This window comes from Chenopodium quinoa, unplaced genomic scaffold, assembly GCF_001683475.1.
Source record: "Chenopodium quinoa cultivar QQ74 unplaced genomic scaffold, ASM168347v1, whole genome shotgun sequence".
In the NCBI taxonomy this organism is placed as follows: Eukaryota; Viridiplantae; Streptophyta; class Magnoliopsida; order Caryophyllales; family Amaranthaceae; genus Chenopodium; species Chenopodium quinoa.
This window is the reverse complement of record NW_018742556.1, coordinates 983,204-999,724: the sequence shown is the minus strand read 5'-3', so window position 1 is coordinate 999,724 and position 16,521 is coordinate 983,204. Positions and strand designations below refer to the sequence as shown.

General features: G+C 33.8%; 2 protein-coding genes and 1 pseudogene across 2 annotated transcripts; 2 read left to right on the top strand and 1 right to left on the bottom strand.

Moving 5' to 3' along the window:
* Positions 1-286: 286 nt before the first annotated feature.
* On the top strand, positions 287-1,628 carry LOC110720403 (ribulose bisphosphate carboxylase small chain 3, chloroplastic-like). Its single transcript, XM_021899428.1, has 2 exons — positions 287-700; positions 1,100-1,628. Exons 1-2 carry the CDS (start codon positions 389-391, stop codon positions 1,331-1,333), a joined length of 546 nt encoding a protein of 181 aa, XP_021755120.1. The 5' UTR covers positions 287-388; the 3' UTR covers positions 1,334-1,628.
* A 1,713-nt stretch (positions 1,629-3,341) lies between these two features.
* LOC110720402 (ribulose bisphosphate carboxylase small chain 3, chloroplastic-like) lies at positions 3,342-4,211 on the top strand. The gene is made up of 2 exons (XM_021899427.1): positions 3,342-3,713; positions 3,816-4,211. The coding sequence occupies exons 1-2, from the start codon at positions 3,399-3,401 to the stop codon at positions 4,044-4,046; spliced, it is 546 nt and encodes a 181-aa protein (XP_021755119.1). The 5' UTR covers positions 3,342-3,398; the 3' UTR covers positions 4,047-4,211.
* Positions 4,212-7,848: 3,637 nt separating this feature from the next.
* On the bottom strand, positions 7,849-16,500 carry LOC110720400 (annotated as a pseudogene).
* Positions 16,501-16,521: the final 21 nt, after the last annotated feature.

Sequence of the window (16,521 nt, the reverse complement as noted above, 5' to 3'; positions counted from 1 at the left end):
GTAAATAGTTTTGCCACGCGTCTTGTTTGGGAAATTGTTTCCCAAAAACGCTTAGTTTGACAATTTTTCCGTTTAAAATTGTAAAGTTGTTGAGTATGGCCAAATGGGTGCCGACTACCAAAAAAGGAATGAATAAAAATCTCTTAGCTTGTGAGGCTAAGTTGATGTGTAAGGCCCCACACTATCACCCCCACTCCATTCCAATGGCTAAAAATCCTCTTTATTTGCAAGCTATGCAATGACCATACAAGATACATCTTAGAAGATTAGCTTGAGTTATTTCATACTATTATAAATTGGACCGTACATACATCAATATTACTCATTCAACAAACAAGTAATCTTAAAGGAAAAGAGCTAGAGAGTGAGTAACAATCTACATAAAGCCATGGCTTCTAGCTTGATGAACGCCGCCGCCTCCGTGGCCACTGCCAGCACTGCTAAGGCTAACATGGTTGCACCATTCAACGGTTTGAAGTCCACTTCAGCTTTCCCTGTTACTAGGAAGAGTAACGTTGAGTTTACCTCTCTTGCTAGCAATGGAGGCAGAGTACAATGCATGCAAGTATGGCCACCTGTTGGCAAGAAGAAGTTTGAGACTTTGTCTTACCTTCCACCTCTAACCACTGAATCTTTGCTTAGTGAAGTCCAATACCTTCTTAACAAGGGTTGGGTTCCCTGCTTAGAATTCGAGCTTGAGGTAAGCCCTATAAACCCCCCCTCTTATTTCATGAGTTAACCCTGTATGTTGTTGGATTAACGGATGATTGACCTATGAAAGGTGCTGGTTCAGTAGAGATTTTTTTTTTAATAAACCCTCCCTCCCCCCCTCTTATTTCATGAGTTAACCCCTATATGTTGTTGGAATAACGATTGTTGACCTATGAAAGGTGCTGGTTCAGTAGGGATTTTTTTTTAATAAACCCTCCTCCCCCCCCCCCTCTTAGTTCACGAGTAAACTTTATATGTGGCTGGATTAAAAGCTGATTGACATATAAGAGGTGCTGGTTTAGTAGGGTTTTTTTTATATGCATGATATAATAAATGTTTACATCTAGATAACGAACTCATTATTTGTATTTTTTTTATACTATTGTAGCACGGATTTGTGTACCGTGAGCACAACAGCTCACCAGGATACTATGATGGCCGTTACTGGACCATGTGGAAGTTGCCTATGTTCGGTTGCACTGACCCAACCCAGGTTGTTAATGAGCTCGAGGAAGCCAAGAAGGCGTACCCCAACGCCTTCATCCGTATCATTGGATTCGACAGCTTCCGTCAAGTGCAATGCATCAGTTTCATTGCCTACAAGCCAGAGAACTACGAGTGATCAATGAGTGACGTTGCAAGATCTAAGTGCTTGGCCTAATTTGTGATTTATTTGTTTTGTTTTACACATATAAATCGTGTATCTAAGCATTATGTATGACTGATGATCTTTGTTTGAATTGAAGTTTTTTTCCATTGAAAAAGTATGTTTGTTTGGTTTTTATTTTTGTTGTTTGGGGTTATTGAGTGGGTCCATATATAGAGAGAAGTGAACTTGTAAATTAAATGACTTGATGTAAAAGGAGGCCTAAGGGTCATATCAAGTAATGGAACCTCTCTTATTCTCAAATGTGTTATTGAATTTGTCATTACTTAATTGTAATTTGGATGTATTGGCACTTATTGCTACTCGCTATTTGCTACTTTTTCCGTCGCTTTATTTATAATTTGTTTCTATTACTCACGGGAATTAAGAGTAGTGGAGGGAGTGATATTCTTAAATTGACATCTAATAGCATAAAAATCTAGTAAAAAATGTCATTTTATTATAAAAAAAAGATAACTCAAATATGGATTTAGTGAAGGTATGAATATACGGGTATTTAACAAAAAAAAAGCAAAAAGATAAATAATGTCACAAAAATTTAGGAATAATTCGTATATGCATAATAAAAATTTATGTGACTCATAAGCTCTATAAGACTATCAACCTTTTGTATGTAAACAAAACTTACTAGGTAGCCGATGGTACAGAAATATCGATTCCAAGTATATACATTGGTCATGCATATCGATCCCAAATTCCCAACTCTCAATTCCTGAATTCCTTTTTACACTTTACACTTCTCCTTGCCTTACATTTGAGCCCAATTCATTCTATTCCATACTACTCTGTATCAAAAAAATCTAATTGAGTAATGTGAATACATGGTGTACTAGATTTAGTTGTAACTTTGAATACCATTTGTGTATAAGATTATTTGAGAAAATACAAGTTTCTCTCCATGATAAACAAAACTTGTTTATCACGTGGACAAAAGTGTAATTTTTGCGGTGAGAATGGGTAAAACAGCTGCTTGAGATAGCGATTTGCCTTAAAACCACTACTTGAGGTAGCTGTTTTATTCTGTGATAAACGACATTTGTTTATCACGGTAATTATCTGGAGCCTCTGATTATATTGACGTCTATGACCAATAGTATAGCTATACTAAGGGTCTGTTCACTTCAACTTAATTTCAGTTCACTTCAGCTCCAATCGGTTTAGTTTAGTTCAGCTCTTTATTTCCTTCTCTCATAAAATATTCATTTCAGCTCTATTCACTTCAGTTTAGCTCAACTCCAATCAATTCAGTTCAACTCAGTTCAGTAAATGTGAACAGGTTTTGAGACCAATCGTATAGCTCAATACCTAAATGCGGATATAATAACATTACACGAATCTAAATGGAAGTTGATCACCTAAATAAAAAAGATCTTGTATTGAAAAATAACAATATAAATGTCAATTTATGAGGTAAAGTTCAAAATTGACGTGATTAAGTCAAGATGCTAATCATGTTTAAATCATTTCTTTTATATACCTCTTTGGACACAAAACATAAGGGCATGGATTAAAAATAAAAAAAAAAATTTAATTTTTTTTTTTTAAAAAAAACATAACAACTATGAGCCAATCACAGAAGCATGGTCAATTAAATTACCGGACTATTTACCAATTAAATTCTTAAGAGAAATTGTAATTTTGATCATACTATACAATATCAAAAAATTGTTCAGAAATTATAAGCACTAGCTATTGAAAAAAACAATATTATCAAAGAAAAGTCAAAAAATGTTGAGGTGGAAAATATTCATAACATCTCCAAGATTGAGTCATGTGTGGTGATTATACTACAAGCTAAGGTGTTGCATACCCACTTGATTATAATGGCCAAAATTATTCATAATAAAATCACAACCATATCTCATTCATCTCTTCATTCAAATAATGACCATAAATTTTATTAGGCAACTTAACCAATTTCCTAGTATAAATAGCATTGGTTCTACATAACATAAGCCTCAACCAAAGTAGTGAATAACAAAAGAGAAACACTACATAACATAAACAAGAGAATAAAAAAATGGCAGCCAGCATGATGTCCAACGCCGCTGCGGCGGTAGCCTCGGCTAGCACTGCTCAGGCTAGCATGGTGGCACCATTCAATGGGTTGAAGTCCACTTCAGCTTTCCCAATTACTAAGAAGAGCAACATTGATGTTACTTCTCTTGCTAGCAATGGTGGTAGAGTACAATGCATGCAAGTATGGCCACCAGTTGGCAAGAAGAAGTTCGAGACCTTGTCTTACCTTCCACCTCTAACCACTGAGTCTTTGCTTAGTGAAGTCCAATACCTTCTTAACAAGGGATGGGTTCCTTGCTTAGAATTCGAGACCGAGGTAAGTTTCACATTAATTACAATATTTTTTTATTGGTTAATAACATATTATATATTTACGTGTGTACATAGCTAACACATTTTGAGTTATTATTTATTGTAGCACGGATTTGTGTACCGTGAGAACCACAGGTCACCAGGATACTATGATGGACGATACTGGACAATGTGGAAGTTGCCTATGTTTGGTTGCACTGACCCAACCCAGGTTGTTAACGAGCTCGAGGAGGCCAAGAAGGCGTACCCCAACGCCTTCATCCGTATCATTGGATTCGACAGCTTCCGTCAAGTGCAATGCATCAGTTTCATTGCCTACAAGCCAGAAGGCTACTAGTTTGATTTTTTTTTTTTTTTTTTATTATTAATTCCATTTGTCCCGGATTCAAATAGAACATGTATCATGTGTTCATAATTTCATATAGAGGGATGTGATCATTACTTTTATAGTTGATTTATTTCCTGATTATAAATGAAATCTCCCCTTTTTGCCAGTCATCAACTATAAATTTTTCATATTTTTTGCCAAATTGTTTCCTTAGCTTGTTTTTACTTATTTCCTTTTTTTTTTTCCAAACGTTACGTCTTGCGTGTCTTTAGTCATACTAGTGCAAGTCCTAATCCAATTCAATTTGAAATAATATCGTTTTTGAATTATTGAATTTGATCCGAATCTCCTACCAAGTTAATTTCAATCGGATCGATCCAATCTGAATTAGAGTTTAGTGATTTGAATACAGTTCAGAATTCGAATTATTAAGAATTATTATTTTTTATTAAAATGCATTGAAAATATTGTACAATCTCATATTCTCAATTGAGATTTTAGTAAAATAATTCCACGCCTTTCATAAATCCAATTTCTGTTGATTAAGTGAGATCAGATTCAAACTCTCTCAATACAATCTGAACTGAAAAGCATTGGTTTTGTATTTACAAAAATTAAATTGATAATCCAATTTTTATAATATATTAACATGAATTGCAAGTTTTGGAGGGGTACGGTTGCACTCAATTTTATCCAAATATATTATGTGGACAACTTTATGCAAAACTTTAACTATTAATATCTTAAATTATTAATAACAAAAATTAAAGGGATTTTATATTAATTAGATAAATTCACATAACAATATCACACATGAATATATTTTCTCTAGAAGTATAAATCATAAAAAATAATTAAAACAAACAAATAGTGCAATAAAAACATAACAATTAAGATTTTTTTTTCTTTTTTTTAAATGGTAACAATTAAGAATTTACAATAGAGGATTAGAGGTAGTATGACATTAGAAAGGGGCAAAGTACGTTTATTTTTCGGTAGAGAGAGTCATGAAAAACATGCTCTGATGGACCCACTTTTCAATTATAACTCTCTCATTTAATTTCATGGAAACGAGAAAACGGGAAATAGAGAAAACGAAAAGTTTAAAATAATTGAGACATGGAAAAATAATACTTCGTATAAAATATCACCTTCAAAAGGTAATGTTATTGACATATTCTCTTAATGAAAAGAGAAAATAAAGAAAGAAAGCAAAAATGCAATACATTAGGCTATATTTAGGAGATTAAGGGCTTGTTCTTTTCGGCTTAATTTCAGTTCAGCTTCAATCAGTTCAGTACAATTCTTAAATTCCTTCTCTCATAAATAGTTCAGTTCAGTTCAATTTCCAATTTCCTTCTCTCATAAACAATTCAGTTCAATTCAGCTCACTTCAGCTCAGCTCCAATTAGTTCAGTTCAGTTCAGTTGTTTTCAGTATATCTAAACAGGCACTAAGTGTTAGAAAAGATCAAATTTTTATGTAGTTAGATGTTTTTGCAATTTAAAATTCATATCTCTAAGGGTTAATTTTATTTAAAGTTTCAGAGAAAATTCCAGAGTTTCGAAAACGAAAATGTAGACTCCAAAGAAAGTTTCTGTGCATCACAGATGGTAACGAATAAATAAATAAAACGATATAAACTTTTATGGATGAAATTTTCTTAGTTAAATATATAGATCCATCTTATATTAGACATATATGTTAGCAGGTTATGCCCTTCTTAATTAAAAATAAAAATGCAGGAATCACAAATCTTTTATAATAATTTAAGGGTCAAATGTTACATAAAAACACATTTTTTTCACATAACAAAATGTGAGAAAACTAAATGCGCTACCATAACTCTTTAATCTGCCGCATGTTTTGCCTATCGGACATCATCGGAAATTACAATGTCTTATTAGTTTAGTTTAATGTTTTTTTTTCTTCTTTTTCTTTTGGGATCAATTGATCCCCTTTCTTTTTAGAATCTGGAGTTTGTTGAATGTCCATCAAATTCCAAACATCATGTTGCCAAACAATCTCCTCAGCATCTTCTTTTATAATCCTCTCATAATCTTCAAATGCATATTTGTAATAAGGATACCAGCAAGCTTCCAATTCATCATAACCCCACATATATTGATCCAACTTCATTTTCTCCCAACTTGTTAGATGTGACTGATAATTACTGCCTTCTTCAAAATAACTCATTTTTTGATGATGTAAAAATTGATAAAAATAAATAAATAAATAAATATGAGAGAAAATTTAAAGAAAACAAAGATGAAACTCTATAATTTGATGAGCTCAAAGTTTTTATAGAGGGTTGTAGATGGATAGAGTTTGTGATTTAAATTAATTAATTTAATTTGGCCTTTAATATAATTAGTTTTTGTCCTTTTTTATTTAATAAATGAGTTTTAATTGAATTTAGGCTTATTATGGGACTTTTATATGGTAAAAAATGGTGAAAATATCCTCTACTAAAGGAAATTTTTGCTTGAATAAGAGCTGAAATGATTTGCTAACAATTTTATAAAAAGTCAATGTTTGAACTAATCTTAATTTCCCAAAAAAAGATGATCCCACTTGGACTAATATTTGTGGCCAACCATTCAAATCACGTGGGATAAAAAAAAAAAAAAAAAAAAAAAAAAAAAAAAAAAAAAAACTTTCATGGCCACAAGTGAATGTTACCATGGTATCCAACATTAGCATAAATGCAAAATAGTGTGAGGCATATTTCATAATTACATTGAACTAAAAAGATAGTCATATGATAAACGCATTTATGTTCAGTATGATAAACGCGTTTATGTGTCAGTATGGTAAAACGCGTTTATTTGCCAGTATGATAAACGTGTTTATGTGCCAGTTAGGAAGTCTTTCTATCCAATTTTATATTACTGTTTTAAAAAGATATTCACATGAATTGAAGGTTGACATAAGTTGTGAAATTTTAAAATTAAAATTAGTAGTTAGATGATACGAAATGGAGGTACAACTCTATTACATTTTACTTATTTTAATCCCTACAATTTCAAATAAATTCAAATAAAGTTGATATGAATTTGGAGTTTCGGACAAAGTTAATTTATTCCAACTCATTTTTCACGTCTACTTCGTTTCTTCATAAGTGAATTCTTATATTCTTATTCATATATTTTTAATTCAAAACTTAAAAATTCTTGTGATTCCTCATATTTTGTAATAACCCATTAAACTCACATTCTTAGGCATGGATAACAATATCCAATGTGAAATGAAATTCAATTTTTCAATCCAACTCAATGCGAATATTTCAACAAAACCAATTTGAATTAAAATTCAGTTATTTGGATTAAAAAAAAAAAAACTGATTTAATTAAGTTTGCAATTTTTAGGGACTAAATGCAATTTTAAAATAAAAATAGGATTATTAAAATAAAATTGGTTTTTTAATAATTCCGATTCAATTTAAAAGCATTGAGTGTGGATTGGATTCGCTTTTAATCTGAATAATGGACGCCCTGTTACAGATAGATTACTACATATATGAGTAATAATTTAAGATACTTTAGATAAAGTCGGATAAAACAAAACATAAATCACCTACTTTTAATTTTAAAGAAGAAATGTCCTCAATCTAAATTGTTGAAAAACAACTTAATTCAACCTGGTGAATTTTTTTTTTTTTGGAAGAACCAGATGGTAAACTAAGAATTCCTCTCCTAACCATATTCGATAATTCATATACTAGTATAGATCAAGAATCAAGAGTTTAACAAGCAACCTAGTTACAAGATGAAGAATTTTTAACAATAATTGCAAATGACTATTGTGTTCCTGTAACAAAAAATAACTTGTTTATTGGCTGGTTATTATTAATATGATTTATGACACTTTTAAATTTCTAATAAAGTTGCCTAAAACACAACTATAATTCCAAATTCTTCATTTCTTTCAAGTCAGTAAAGGGAGGGAATCCTCTCACAAAGATGTAGGGTCCGGCAAAGAATGTTCGCGCAACAAACAATCCCAAACAGTAATCTTTTCAGGGCACAACTTGTTTAACAATGTCCTCAAATCACCAGTTTCAAGCTTCTGGTTGAGATTAATAGTCGTAGGACAGAGAAGTTCCTGAGCCATATAGAGTAACAAGAAAAGATTAGCAAAGCAGAATAACAGATATTGTAAGAAGATTTAAAAAGGTGGAAAAGTTGTGCAAATTACCCTGTTTAGCCACAAAATGTAGAAAGCAGAATGAATGATTTGTGATTGAACATCCTCAAACATGCTCTCTGGGAGATTCAAGCAATCTCGCAGAAGACCGACTTCATTGTCGATAAAGACAGATACATAGTCATTTTCAATGCTCTTCTCGTTGGGGGGCCGTGAGATGTCAGGTCGATCAGTTCCAAAATGTTTCACCCAATATACAGATAAAAACCGGCGATGAAGCCACAAAGCCTGCCAAATGTTGAAATACCAATTTTAAAGACCGAATGTAACCAATTCTCATGTGATACAGCATCAACCTTTCAAGCCTTATTTTATCATTTAACATCAGTACTGAATCAGTCAATCAACTGTACTGTTTTCAAGCAAAAGAGGAAATGACTTCTACTACCAGGGAATACCAAGGATGCAAGTACAATACAGAAACAAACATATATATTTTTTTTATCAAGCAATCAAATAGGTGTACCTCTCGCCCAATATAACGTCTGATTAGCACTTCGTTCCAATCCAGTTCATCCTGCCACCATCCAAAAATAATTTAGACGCCCAGATAAGAAAAAGACATAACCTCACAATCAAGGAGTTCCAAGCCCCTCAAGCACAACTGTTATAGCTTTTAGCTTCAGGATCTGGGGTCTCTGAAGTCTGAACTACTACAATGAGACCCTGCCAATTCCTTTGAAGCCAAAAGTTACTATGTCAGTGCAAAAACTTTAGTTCACAGATTTTGGAGTAATTCTACATGGAACTTGTGAGATAAAGAGTGTAAAAACAAACACAAGCCATGCTGCACTGGTGGATAGTAACTAAAACCAGAAATATGCTAAACCAACCACACTCATTACTAAAAGGTATAACCATACTGTGTAGTGATAAAAATAAAAATACATTTCACTCAAAACAAATTACTGAATGGTCAGAATCCAAGACATTACCTTCCATAGTTGTTTAAGTGATTCCTGTGCAATGCATGAATCAACAGCTATCCCATGGCTAACATCCCCAAACATCCGCAGCATTAGCTTCTGTCAATCAGAAATGTCAAAAATATTATAGACATCTATAAAATGCCAAATCATCCAAAAACTCTTATATGTAACTTCATACAAGAATGTACTCCTCGGCATTCTCAATGACCACATCTTTTTTTAACCTAATGCATCTTAATGATCAAGTAAATAAATTTTATGTCCTTACATGAGTTACATCCCCCTTTGGCATCAGGGAACTACTAACTGATAGCATTCATGGAAATGGGGCTGGCGCAATCTGTTTTTGAGATATGTGGCTGAATATTTTTACCACTAAAGAATTTGCCAAGCTATCTAGTAGCTCAATGCCTCAATCACATTTATACAAGTAGCATCATAATTCTAATATAAGCCTGAGAAAGTATTCTAACATATTGTTTCTACAGTTCAGCCATTTCAGATTCATTCCACGCTTCTGATACGTCTATAGCTATTGCACGAGCTGAGGAAGCAATTTCGGTAACAGCAGAAACCTCCAATATTTGTTTGGATTTTGGAACATATGTCATATCGGTCGAATATTAATGTCAATGATGCACCATACCAGCACTAAGTATAATTGATATTTTTTTTTTAACTTTTAACTTAACCTCAGCAGGTCTGCCAGAATTGGGGAAGTAGAACGCAAGTAGGTTATTTCAGAATCATTAAAATAATTTAAGTTAAAATAAAATAAAGAAAACAGAGGGGGGGGGGGTGGAATCTGGTGTATTTGTATAAACAGCAAAAGGAGGCATAATGCTTCACCTTGCAACCTAAGTGAAAACTGGAAATATTAGCAAGGAATATTTACCCGTCGATAATGAAAGCAGCTATTATCAGCAACATTCAGAGCAGCCCATTTTCTGTTGGTGTTCAATTCAAAAAGAGTCTGTAACATGGAAGTCATATTCAATCAGAGAAATACAAAGTATGGAGGAAAAAGCTTTTAAAAAAAACCCTGTTCCCCCTTTATTTTCTTTTTTTTTTTTTTTTTTTTTTTTTTCCCGGGTGGTCTAACACGCACAAGTAGGAGAATGTGTAGTAGCAATTCATTATAATTATTGGTGTCACGCATGTTTTGAAACTATATAAGCATACAGAAACCTTTCTCCTGGAGATAGTATGCTTAAAGAACTTTCCAAACTAGGCCTAAACATCAAAACAACAGAAACATCTGAAAGTGCACTTTTACCACATGACCTTGCTTTCTGTCACTAAAATAATGCTTCCTGAGTCCTGACATAGATATCAAGTGAGAGTGAGCTATAAGTTTCAGGACCATATAAATTGGTCCCTGTAGTAAGCATTTTCATAGTTATTTTCCAATTTCCACTAAGAGGCGTTTTACAAACAAAGTTATAATGATCTGTCAATTAGAAGTTCCTTCAGGATCTTCCAACTTTTTGTTGGGCCATAAGATTGCAAATCCTTTAAAAATAACTCTGATCCCTTCCCCTGAATCTCATGTCATAATTTATATGGATATTAAAACCTTGTCATAAAAGGTAGATACTCAGCTGACCCATTAGGAAACATTTCCAAAATCAGCTCTAACAGATACTGTAAGTTCTCCTATCTTGCATAACTTCCACCATGAATAGTAGGGAAAAAGTCTAATAAACAAAGAATGGAAATATGCATAACATGCCATTCTAGTTCAGAACTCACCTGTTCACTAGTCATATAAGATATTAACCAACATCTGTGATTCCAAGCACGGTAGTTCATTTTTTACTTCTGCAAAGACAGTCCAGAATTAGTATCTTTTTCTAGAGAAAAAAAGTTAATTGATTACTTATCTCATTCGGTCTTCAGCTAAAAAATACAAAGTGCAATCACATTGTAAGTACAGGATCATTTCATTTAAATGAGAATTTGGAGAACGATTAAATACAGTTGGTAAAAAACTCCCACACCCGAAAGTAAGAAAAGAAGATGAACATGAACAAAAACCAGCACTTAGCTATGAAGCCACACAAACAATGAATAGCAAATAAACCTTTAACAATACCCAGTTCTGCAACTGAAATTAAACCTCTGCTATTTTCTCAACAAGCTCAGATTCTTTTGCCAAAATCAGCTCCAGATTTGGACATCTTCCAGCAATTCTCTTGATGACCCATCTCCTATCAAGAAGCACAGTCAAGGACGTCAGAAAACACCAAATCCACACAAAAAAATGGTGATAAGAGAGGGCCACAAACACCAAATTTCAGTAAAAGCATAAAAGCCTCCCTGACAAAAGTTGACATAGAGAGGTGTCACAGCATCCCCTCTCTTCCTGTTAGATAAATTTTTATCGTCCCAGCACTTGAATCCAAAATGTAAGCCCCAGATCGAAGTCATTGAACAGCTCAACATGCACCCTTGTGCAAAAAATCACTATTCAAGGGTCAAATTACTTATTTTACTACCATATTAGTATCTAAATCTAATCTGAACGGGTTCAAAAGGTCAAAAAAAAAAAAAAACAAGGAAATGTTTACTATGGTCCCTAATACTCCCCCCGGGAGTCCAATTGGGTGGGTCGAACCATCCAAATTTTCCTTTAAACCACCAATTTACTGGTTTACAACTTGCACCGATTTCATTAACTCAAGCCCACCACGAATATTTATAACAAGAAATAATGATCATATATGGGTCCAAACGACATAATATGAGCACGAGATGTATTCCCTAGAATTTCTAGACCTTTAGACACCGGCCCCGAACTCTCTAAAATTTCTCAAAAAGCGTGGATATTAGCCTTCAATAACCGAAATGTTTACCATGGTCCCTAACCCGTGAAAACCCAAATTAAACCCGACCTATTGTTCACCGAACCCGAATGTAACCCGACGTGTTATTAACCCGACCCAAACCCGATAAGAAGTATGACCTGACGTGACCCAACTAAAGCATGACCCATCCCAAACCCGACCCGCATAGGTTATGGAATTAATCCGAATTGACCCGACCCGAGTTCACCCGACCCACTCTTACCCGACCTGTTTACCCGAATTGATAGCTTAAAGTAAGATAACATGCAAGATACAAAAAGGGAAAAAAGAGGGAGCGGTGTGAAAAGTAAGAATGGCAACGGATCGGATTCGGGTCGAATGAAGCTCCACCTGAATTAAACATCCGCTCCACCCGATCCACCCGTCACCCACAAAACCCATCACCCGCATCCGATCCATCCGTCATCCGCGGATGAAACGGGTGGATCGGATGCTTAGCGGGTGATAATTATAATCCTACTCTAATTATAAAATCTAATACGTTATTATTAAAAAAAAAAAAATGTTAGCCAATTTTAAACTTAAAAAGTAAACCATTGATTAAATTTTTATTCCAAACTATAGCAATAATAATAATAATAAAATAATAATCATGAACTTACTTTTTTTTTTGGAACGGAATCATGAACTTATTTCGGTACTACATAATTGGGAATTGAGGGAGGTTTTATATTTTTTAAAATAAAATTAAAGAATTTTTAGAAAGATTTATTTTTTTGGAAATATAAAGTACATACATAGTGTAGTATACTAGTATATAAGACAATTGGAAATTTTTTTTATATATATACGGATGGACCGCGGATCGGGTGATAAACGGATGACGGATCGGGTGACGGATGAAACGGAGCCCCACCCGAATCCGACCCGATCCGTCACCCGCCCTTCATCCATTTAATGCGGATTTTCGTCCATTTATTTTTTTCGAGTGGATCGGATTTGCGGATATCCATTTAGAATTGCCATCCCTAGTGAAAAGGCCACCACTTATTGCATGTGAGCATGTCAAATGTCCAACAATTGCAGGTTGCCTGATAAGGAGCCTTCATAGCTTAAAGTTTGCAGGAGGAAAGGCTCTAAGAAGGGAGAAAAGGAAGACAAGGATAATATTTGAGCCATCACACTTAGGGTGCGTTTGATTCAAATAATGGTATGGGTTTGGAATTAGGAATGAAACTAGGGTGGTATGGGTTTGGAAATTGATACTTGATTCCATTTGTTTAGTTTTGAGTTGGGAATGATATGTTTTTCTTTTAATTTGAAGCTAAAGGTATGGGTATGGCTCATACCCACCTCCCCCCTTGTGTTTCAAAACCCCATACCTTGGGGGTTTGAGGTATGGGTTTCAAAATTGAATTTTATAAAAACAAACAATAGGTATGGGTTTCACTCATTCTAAATCCATACCTCATACCTTACATGCTTGAACCAAACACCCCCTTAGATCTAAGTATTCAATATAACTCCATTTTTAGCTGGAGAACAAAGCCTAGGATTTTAGTATTAATTTTCGTAAAACATAATCCCTCAAAGGCTCAGAGTATAGAAGGTTCTCACATGGAGACAATCAGACACCCAGTAATGTAAATTATTGTACTCGTCTCAACTGAGATGATATGACATATTAGAAAGAGAAACTAGGACATCGATGAGAAGCATAATACCTATAGTTCCAAGCACTTTCAGATTTAGGAGCAAGAGAAAGAACCAAAGAGGATACGAGAAGTTCGTCTGATATTGAGAATTCTTCTGTCTTTGATATAATGAGCTTCCTGTATTGATGAGCCAGTAACTTTTAGTCCAAATAAATAGCATTTGCATTTTAAAACTAACAACATATACTTTTAACAAATTAAACCAGTAAAAAAAAAAAAGAAGTTATTGGAGCTTTTAAAAAAAAAATTTAAATAAAAAATACACAATAACTTGCCAGCGTGAAGGCCAGACAACAATGCAAATAATCCCTAGAAAAGAATCTAGAGTAGATTTAGACATGGAAGCTGTTTCATTAAAAGTATTAAACCTTCAGTTTAGGTTAAATACCAAATATAATAATTATATCAGCAAATTGCATCCAGCAAAAGACAAGCAAACTTAACCTTGCATTCCATGCAGTCCCAAAGTCACTACTCAACAACAAAAGAACCTTGCTGTGCTTCATGACTGCATCCTCAATCTCAGATAAGATGCAACTACTAGGCACATCCTCATTCTTCAAAGAACAACTGGAATGCTTTTTATAATTTGCATGTGCATCCATGAACCTCTGCTTTGCTGCTTTATACAACGGAAGAAGATGCTCAGTGGATATTCCCAACTTGTGCTCTCTACTCCAGAAGAAATCATTTTTTCCCTCCACTTCACTAGCATCTAAAGGTTCAGAACCCAGTTTTGCATCTCCTTTGTAATCCTTAGAAGTAAGAATGGCTTCATCTTCCCCTTCATTGAGCATCATTAGCTGGGATGGATGAATAAATCCCAACTCATCGCTGTAAATGAACCAAGCTCATTTAAAAGGGAATGATAATAGGGAACAAACAGTGGGAAAATATGATTGTAGTATATAGCAGAGAGAGATAATAGTGGATGAAACCAATTATTTTTAATAGGGAGAGACATCCTCATAACAATCACTATGTACAGCAATACAAGAAAAGTTACACTTAAAGGCACTGAGGCTCGAGGTGCACAAGATTGACTTAATGGCTCTGGGGCAAGGCAATTAGCTGAAGTGCAATTCAATCCAATTGCAGTTGACGCACGCTTTTGGGCACCATTAATTCCTCTAGGTTTTTTAATTTATGAATAAGTATTTAATCCTCCAGTTTTATATATGATACACACATGACATAAACAATCACTATTTTGGAGGTACGAGTAATATCAATAACTTTATTTAATTCATGATCTGGGTAAAATGAACAAAAATCCAAGTACATGGATGATGAGAAAGTTAGTTAAGCCTTATGATTAGATGGAAGGGGGCTACCCTTGATGGTGATTTGTGAGAACCTTGTGGTTTGTGGAACAAGAAATATCGGTATCCTAGATTCCTACTGAGTATATGTCCTAAGGGAAAAGCCCTCATGATGAATATCATCACCTGAACCGGGGAATGCATTCGACATTGCTCAAAACTATCAGCAATTTATTCTAGCAATGATCAAGCAATCTCATAGGGTTACATTCTCAGGTTAATGTTATTTTAGCGAGATCCAACTAAGACTGTCATCTTTAATAATTCACAAGCAATAGCAAAGTTAATTACTCACCAAATTAAGATGATGTATGCCAAGCGTCCAAAAGAACATAATTCAATAAATCAAAAGGTTCAAACACAATTAAAAGAACTGTAGAACAGCAAATTGCAAATACAGAAACTTACATAAGAGGATCGCGATCCAAAATACACTGTAATTGGTCCAAGAGGTGGAAAGCCTCCACTGGATTTTTTGTCATTATTGTGCTATATCCAAATTCATAAACCCTAGTAAATCCAGTAAAATTGGATCATCAGCTAGCACATTCTATCAAAACCTCATAGTCTCCACTAATACAGATAAACATAAACAAATACATGTAATTAAATAAATAAATACAATTATCTAAACTAAAATTCCAGTCATTCATGTCTAATAAACCTCCCAAACACAAAAGTTTAGAGTTCAACAATCAAATTTACAAAATAAAAATACCCATTTCAAAATCCTCCAAATTCAGTAATAATTTTATCATCAAGTTCCAATCTTTTATCTTGGGTTCTTCTTGTATCCACATAAATTTAACAAATAAGCAAGCAAAATCCCCAAATGAAATGTACAAGCACACAAATTCGAGCCAATATGTTTTAAAAAATCAAAACAATTTCATACCTCCAAAATTAAATCTGTCGAAATCTTCAGTTCCTTCTGGATTTTGTTCTGTTTTACAGGAGAGAGAAAAGAGGGCACCCCCATGGCCCCATTTATATATTTGATAAACTTAGGATGTTTATATTGTCAACATCGACCGTGACTGTTGTCAACATTGCAGCTTTTAGGGTGATACGGTGGCTAAGTAGTTCCACGTAGTATAAGTGCAGTGGCGGATACAGGATTTTCGTAGTAATTTAAGATGAAAAAATTATATACGATGGTTTATCATCATTTCCAGTTAAAAAAATTGTTAAAGATAAGTCCATTAGCATTCAAAATTAGTCATTGTCATTCATCAAAGCTAACTAGCTTTGTCAAGATGGACTCTTATCTTTTTTATCATAACAAAAATACTAATTTAAGAAGATTACTGGAAATTTTAGTAGGAAAAAATTGAAAAGATTAAGCTAAGAATTAGCAAAAAAAATCATCAATTGAACACGTTCATAGAAATTCAGCAATTCAATAGAAGAAATTAACACAATCAAATAGCAATTAAATCTGAAACAAATCAAAGTATCAAACAATAACCAACACTTCCAAACGCAACGATGAACAACCAAATTGC

Bases quoted from the DNA above. Each gene is read 5' to 3' on its own strand.
- LOC110720403 (XM_021899428.1), top strand. From the start codon at position 389: ATGGCTTCTAGCTTGATGAACGCCGCCGCCTCCGTGGCCACTGCCAGC. The intron at 701-1,099 runs GTAAGCCCTATA...ATACTATTGTAG, and splicing joins GCTTAGAATTCGAGCTTGAG to CACGGATTTGTGTACCGTGA.
- LOC110720402 (XM_021899427.1), top strand. From the start codon at position 3,399: ATGGCAGCCAGCATGATGTCCAACGCCGCTGCGGCGGTAGCCTCGGCT. The intron at 3,714-3,815 runs GTAAGTTTCACA...TATTTATTGTAG, and splicing joins GCTTAGAATTCGAGACCGAG to CACGGATTTGTGTACCGTGA.